General features: G+C 33.9%; 1 protein-coding gene across 1 annotated transcript; it reads right to left on the reverse strand.

Annotated features, from left to right (window-relative positions):
• Positions 1–881: 881 nt before the first annotated feature.
• Positions 882–2,866, reverse strand: LOC121976344 (zingipain-2-like). Its single transcript, XM_042528474.1, has 4 exons — positions 2,332–2,866; positions 1,822–2,054; positions 1,580–1,720; positions 882–1,258 (listed from the first exon to the last, which is right to left on the reverse strand). The coding sequence occupies exons 1-4, from the start codon at positions 2,813–2,815 to the stop codon at positions 1,013–1,015; spliced, it is 1,104 nt and encodes a 367-aa protein (XP_042384408.1). The 5' UTR covers positions 2,816–2,866; the 3' UTR covers positions 882–1,012.
• Positions 2,867–7,384: the final 4,518 nt, after the last annotated feature.

The raw sequence follows: 7,384 nt of genomic DNA on the forward strand, positions 1-7,384 counted from the left end.
TTAGCTAGATTTTTTAAACACAGATTGAATTTTTCAAATAAATTTATGTTCAAAAAATTATTGCTCTCAATATATTAAGTCAAATTGATATTTGAGGGCATGAATATAATTAGGAGAGATAGACGAACACAAAAGAACTAGTTTCATATCAATCCGATGTTAATTGGTTCATTAGTCGATTTTAGGCCAAATCGGCTGATGTACCAAACATTAAATTGTCGTTTGAGGGCATGAATATAATCAGGAGAGATAAACGAATATATAAGAACTAGTTTTATGTCAATCCGAGATCGTTTGGTGCATCAACTAATTTTATCTAAAATCAACTTTGAACAAAAAAAGAAATTAGTTGACTGATTTTAAAATCGGTCAACTGATTTGCTTAAAATTTTGATATTTTGGGATAAAATGAAATTGATTCGACTGATCTAAAGAATTAGTTGACTGATAAAGGTAAAATAAAAAATAAATACATGATTTGGTAATTTTGAAATTACCCTACGTGATTTGGTAATTTGGAAATTACCCTACGTGATTTGGTAATTTTGGAAACTTACCGACATTGGTTAAGTAAAAAGTCATATTATATATGTTGGGCTTCGAGTGGTAATGACAATTCCACAATATGTTTGCTCCTCCTTCTCTATTTTTCTTGAGACTATTAATATTGCATACCAAAAGGGATAAATTGTAAGGAGCTTACAAACATCTCACATTACCGAGGGAACAATAGCAGCAAAGTATGATAATTTAATGATGTGTCGAACAGATCGCCGAGGAATAATGGCTGTTAAGTTGATATTTCTATAAATCTGTCATGTGATAATTAACTCGGCTATACCAATTAAGGTGAAGTTGATACTTGATAGCGAGACATTTGGTTCACACAAATAATTACATCACAACAGATGTAACCTTATTATCATTCAATCAAGTCCATGATATCAGAGCTCACACATATATAATAGACATACAAGATCACATTCGATAATACATATCATAGAGTCAAGACTTATATTTTGGAAATAAGGTTGAGCAAGTTGGTACTTTCTTTTACAGGATAAGAAGGATACATTGCAATACCACATTTGCCAAAAGAGTATGCAATATTCCGTTCCATTCGAATATAACCAGATTCTCCCCAGTTCTCACCCCATGAGTTCTTCACAATCCAGTAGTCCTTGTCATTTTCAGTACCATAACCTACTATGGTCACACCATGATCTAATGCAATTTCACATGCTCCAGTGAATATTCCCTACAAAAATTATATTAATTATGAAAGCATGTGTGAAGAAGAACATGTTTTGTGTTATGATACCTAAATGTATGGAGGAATAACCTTCCCAGCTTAGTAAAACATCAAAACGGTTTATAAGAAAGGCATCCCATAAAACTCATTCAATTGGGCCACCTAAGGATTCACAGCTGAATGTATATCCTAGCCGAACAAAATTTATGAAATTACTCATCGAGGATTATGTGATAGACAAACAATCTTTTGTGAGGATGAAAACACTAGATTGGATGATTCAGACCGATGCAGTTACCAAAAGTTAATCTTCTGGATGAATCTTACCGAACGATAAAGTTGGAAAGCTCTTCCAGCGGACTCGATGACAACAGTAACCGGTTGGTTTGCCACGGCTTTTTGGAGAGACTTTTCATTGTTGCGAGGAACATATTCATACGAATCAATTGACACAACATGAACATTTTTCTGCATGAGAAAGGCATGCACAAAACAAGATTTATAAAGCCATCAACAATCTAAACATAAAGTGTCTCTAGTTGCAAATGGTTAGTCAATATATAGATCACCTTGGTGGTATTGCAAGTCCCCTTTTGGCCTATGTATGGGTAGTTCTGCTCGCTGTTGATGCCACCATTGTTGATGATGAACTTGAATGCATTGTCCATGAGGCCACCATTGCAGGCACGGTTGCCGGAATCACAGTCCACTAATTCTTGTTCCGACAGTGAAATCAGATTACCGGTGACGATTTGGTTGATACCTTCGATGGCAGCAACTGCAGAGAACGCCCAACAACTTCCTACAAATACCATCGAGGGTATAATTAGCATACCTGTTGAGATCATTGAAACAAAGTACTTTACATCTCATCAAGGGCTTGTGAGCAAGCTTGGTATAGTGTTTGTTTATGTTCATTTAATATGTTCAAGATCAAATAGATCAAATCTTCATTCAGTTAGGTGAGTTCATGGATCTGGATATTTAGATTTCGATACTAGCAGTAGATGAATTTATAAATCTAACAAAATTCGCATGCACAAAATGGGGGATAAAGAAGAGGTGGAACTATCACTGACCACAACGAGCCTGATTCTTTACTTGGACGACGGCGCCGTTCTCCCTCCAATCTATAGAATCGAGCAGATTGTCCCCTTCTCTCAGCAGGTACCTGCTGCTGATCTTTCTGGAGGTGGATCTCATCTGGGAGAAGTTCCCGAGGAACCTAGCCCTGTACTCCTCGTTGGTGAGGTCAGCGAACCGGTTCATCCCGAGGCGAAAGGATTGCTCCCCGCGGTCGGCCGCTGCATTGTGCTCGTCCACGAACTGAAGGTTCTCCTTGAAGACCTCGAGCCGGTATTCGTTCAGATCTAGGTAGTTTTCGGCGGGGTGATTCTTAGCCCTCCACTCCAGGTAGAGCATTCTCACCTCCTCGTCGCTGCGGACGGGGACGGCCCCGCCTTGCTTGGAGAGGGTCAGGACGTCCTGACAAGGAACGGAGGAGACGACAGCGAAGGCGGAGGAAAAGAGGAGGAAGAGGGCAATGGCGACGGGGGAAGCCATGAGCAGAATGGGAAGAGAAGAGAGAAGCTTGATGCTCTCTTTGGGGATGGAAAAGCTTCCTTTATATAGAAAGAGAGGGGAGTGACTGAGCATTGTGGAAGATTGCCGCCTTGAATTATTTTATTTATTTATAATATATTTAATCAATATAGTTAGAAGTGTATTTTACTTTTTTATGAGACAATTAACAAATTAAATAATCAATAAAGAGGTCGAATTAGAATAGCTGATTATGAGAAATCTTACACCTTATTTCCTTCTAATTGCAGTACTGATTGCAAGGATTGCATGTCGCCTAACAACACTTGATTGCTTCAGATTTGTTAGTCCATTGATTCACTCGCTCCTTTGACCTAATTAGTCGACTATTTGACCCTTATACCCTCCATTTGGAGTATTTAATGACCATCTCTAAAGTCAAATTCACTTTCATAAATTTAGGTAACCCAACACTCAGCTCATCGATGTCTTGTATTTGCATTTTAATTTCTCTTGAGAGTCACCTTCCTTCATATACATCCTTCAGATACTCGATGCCCTTCACTCCACTCCTTTGACTCTGAAGTCCACTCTCAAGTCATTGAGTTGCTTCAGCATATTGGATTTTTATATATGTATTATAAAAAGTGAAGGAAAAAAAATGATCTTGTGGCGCACAATCAGGGAACGTGCATATAAACTGATCATCCGTTTATTGTTATTTTTTCTTTCACACTATAGGCGAAGTTATGATTGAGACAATGATTGGATAAAAAAATAAATATTCATAGTTATTTGTTATTTACAGATGGAATGTTGATCAACTAATCACGCCAATCTACCTACAGGTGACAAACCAATAGGAATGCATATAGCACTATTTGGTGATAAAAAGTGATTATGTTCATCCTAGTATTCTTACTAATTCGTCTAAGGTCAATACGGAAAGTAAATTACGAGTGTCTATTAACTTTTGAAATAATTATTGACGCATGAGAGAAGTATTTACCTCGGTTATGTCGAGATTTGAATCCCAGATCTCATGATGATAACACCTCATATGCGAGTCACTAAACCATCCTAAGAAAACAGTATGTCGAGAGAAGTACTACACTACTTTACTAAGGTGACGTTTGATTTAGAGGTTTGGGAATGAGGAAATGGATTCATTTCCAAACCTTGTGTTTGGTTGATGGAGAATGGAATCAAGATTTTTAGAATGAAACCCAAAAACTTAGGTATGGATGAAACTCACCCCCTCCCTTAGGGTTTGATGGAATGAGAATAAGAATTAGGTTTTGGACGAAAATACCCTTAATATATTTGTTCAATTTTTCTTTCATTTCACTCTCTACTCATATTTTCTCTCTCCTCATTCTATCATCACATTTTCTCTCTTAACATACTTTCTCTCTTCTCATTCCCTCTCATCACACATTCTCTACCATTTTCTCTCTGTATTCTCTCTCATCACACACTCTTTCTCATTATTTTCTCTCTCTTCAATCTCTCCTCATTTTTTCATCATATTTTCTCTCTCATCATACTTTCTCTCTTCTCAATTTCTCTTACCATATTCTCTCTCTATATTTTCTCTCATCATACTTTCTCTCTCTTCATTCTCTTCCATAGGACTGTAAATGAACCAAGCGTTTGTGAACAAGCTTGGTGTTCGACTTGGTAAGAGCTTGTTTATGTTCGTTCAATATATATAAGATTAATTAAACAAACAAACTTGAACAACTCGTTAAGCTAAACAAACAAGCTTGAACACATATGTGTTCAACCCGTTAACGTTCGTGAACAATGTTCACGAATCATATTCATTGATAAAACTCTTTTCAATATGCTAAATAAATAATAAAATAAAATAAATAAATAAATTTAAATTATCAAGCTCAATAATCAATCAAATAACTAAAAGTTTCAAATAATCAAATAAACTTGAATTGAGAGTTTAATAACATCTAAACGAACCAAGCTCGAACCAAGCTTAAGCTAAGCTTGAATTGAGAGCTTGATAACATCTAAATGAAACAAGCTCAAGCTAAGCTTCAAACAAGCTCAAGCTCATAAAAAATAAACCAAGCCAAGCTTGAACACTCATTTCAAAAGCTTGGTTCATTTTAAGTTCGGCTCGGCTTGGCTTGGCTTGGTTACCTTATCAAACAAACTTGAACACCCTAAAGCTCGACTCGACTCGGCTTGTTTACAGCCCTACTCTTCCATCACTCTCTCTCTCCTCATTTTCTCCCATCATACTTTCCCTCTCTTTATTTTTTCCCATCACATTTTCTCATCATACTTTCTCTCCTCAATCTCTCATTTTCTCTCTCTTCATTTTTTCCCATCACTCTTTCTCTCTCAACACACTTTCTCTCTCATCATACTTTTTCTCTTCTCGATCTCTCCTATCACACTCTCTCTCCTCATTTTCTCTCATCACATTTTCCCTCTCTTCATTTTTTCCCATCACACTTTCTCTCTCATCATATATTTCTCTCACATTCAACTTTCTATTTCATCTAATTTTTTCTCTTATTTTTCTTTAAGGGTAAAAAAGGAAATTTATGTTCATTCCGATTGAAAATATTCAACTAACCAAATATTATTTTTAAGAATGATACTCAAGCTCATACTCATTCTCATTCCGTAATACTATGATATCCATTCTCATTCCGATTCATAGGAAAGAACCAAACGTCACCTAAATATAATAGGTGCTATACTCGACATGATCAATCAAAGGTTAAGTTATGCTGAGCTAAGCGAGTCTATCCTGCAAGTCAGGTTGGGTTTGTTGCTTCTAATTAGCTTATAGATCATATTCAATATGACTCAAACTTGTTGGTGTTGAGTATTGTACTCAGAGCTTGATGAAGATTGCTCGAATGATTAAAAAAAAATTGTATAAGTGAACCAAAAAAGGTTAACCTTCATATTATTAAAAACGTTATATACTAAAACTAATATGTAATAATATAAATATTAATATTTTAGTTAGTATTATTTTTTTTTACTTTTTTAAATTTTACTTTTTATTTTTTTAAAATAAATAACCATTCTTTACGAACATGTATAATGTGAGACTTTAAGGGGCTACATATATAGGTGATGAAGAAAATTAACGACATTGTGACCCCAATGACAACTTACATGCATTGATTATCCTTACCCAGGCTTTAATATATGTTTGTCTGTATTCTTCATTATTAGAGATTTGAGCATTATTAGAGATTTGAGCTTTAATATATGTTTGTCTGTATTCTCCATTCTCTTGATAGATGATCGCCATGATTGACACGATGACTCACATAGTGCTCTGTTTTCTTTTTCAATTGTTTAGTATAATCATTTTATTGTTTTCACCACCGTATAAAAAAAACTTTACTATGAATTTTATGACAAATTTTAAAAAAACATTGTTGTAAAAATTTTTGCAACGCAAAAAACTTTTCATCAAACTCTGTGATAAAAATATATAAATTTGTCATAAAATCTATGATGAATATTATTTTTTTCATCAAATTCGTTATAAATTTATAATAAAAATAAAATTCATCACAGAATTCACAAATTAAATTTGACGATAAATTTTATTTTGGTCAAAAATTTGTAATAAAAAAAGATTCGTCTCAAATCTACGGTGAATACATTTTCGTCCCAGATTTGACAACAAATCCCATTTTCATTAAGGGTGTAAATGAACCAAGCTGCTCGTGAGCTATTCGAAGATCGATTCGCTAAAAGTTCGTTTGAGCTTGTTTAATAAGTCTCGTTAAAATAAACAAACTAAGCTCAAGCTTCATAATATTCGACTCGTTAGCTCGTGAACATATTCATTAAGCTTATGAATCAATTTTTAAATAAAAAATAATAGTTTTGATATTGAATTTATAGATTTTACACTCTACTTATGAAACATATAGATAAATATATTACATTTATTTATTAGAATAAAATTATAAATTTTAATAAAAATATTATAATTTTCTCTAAATATATAATTCAGTTTTTAATGAATATTTAAATTTATAATTTATTTTTTTATTAAACTCGTTTAGGCTAGATAAAAGTTTGAATAAGCTCGTGAGCTATGAATATATTCGTTAAATAAATCTCAAGCTCTGCTTGATTATAAACGAACCAAACTCAAACATTCAAGAGTTCGGCTAAGCTCAACTCGATTACACCCTTAATTTTCATCACAGATCTGCAATGAAAATAGATTCGCTGGCAAATTTGTAACGAAAATAGGATTCATTACAAATCTATGATGAAAATGAGATTTATCGCAAATTTACAATACGGAGTGGACTACGATAGGTAGGCAATAGAATTTTTTCATCACCAAATTCATCGTAAAACGTAAAATATTTGCCCCAAACCTATCCATTTTTTCATTTTATCTTGTATACAAAATTCAAACCTGTTTATACATACACAAACATTCCAGTACATCATATTCAACATCCAAACCAAAATCTACAATCCATACAAGTCAAACAAACATATCCAAAATAAGAAAACAAACCAAAAATAAATCAATATATCAATATATACAAGTCATTAGATCCAAAAACATCAAAC

Source organism: Zingiber officinale, chromosome 4B (genome assembly GCF_018446385.1).
Source record: "Zingiber officinale cultivar Zhangliang chromosome 4B, Zo_v1.1, whole genome shotgun sequence".
NCBI classification, from domain to species: domain Eukaryota; kingdom Viridiplantae; phylum Streptophyta; class Magnoliopsida; order Zingiberales; family Zingiberaceae; genus Zingiber; species Zingiber officinale.

Coding starts and splice junctions, on each gene's coding strand:
- LOC121976344 (XM_042528474.1), bottom strand. CDS start 2,815: ATGGCTTCCCCCGTCGCCATTGCCCTCTTCCTCCTCTTTTCCTCCGCC. Junction 1,721..1,821: donor GGACTTGCAATACCACCAAG/GTGATCTATATA, acceptor TTTCTCATGCAG/AAAAATGTTCATGTTGTGTC. Junction 1,259..1,579: donor CTTTCCAACTTTATCGTTCG/GTAAGATTCATC, acceptor TAATTTTTGTAG/GGAATATTCACTGGAGCATG.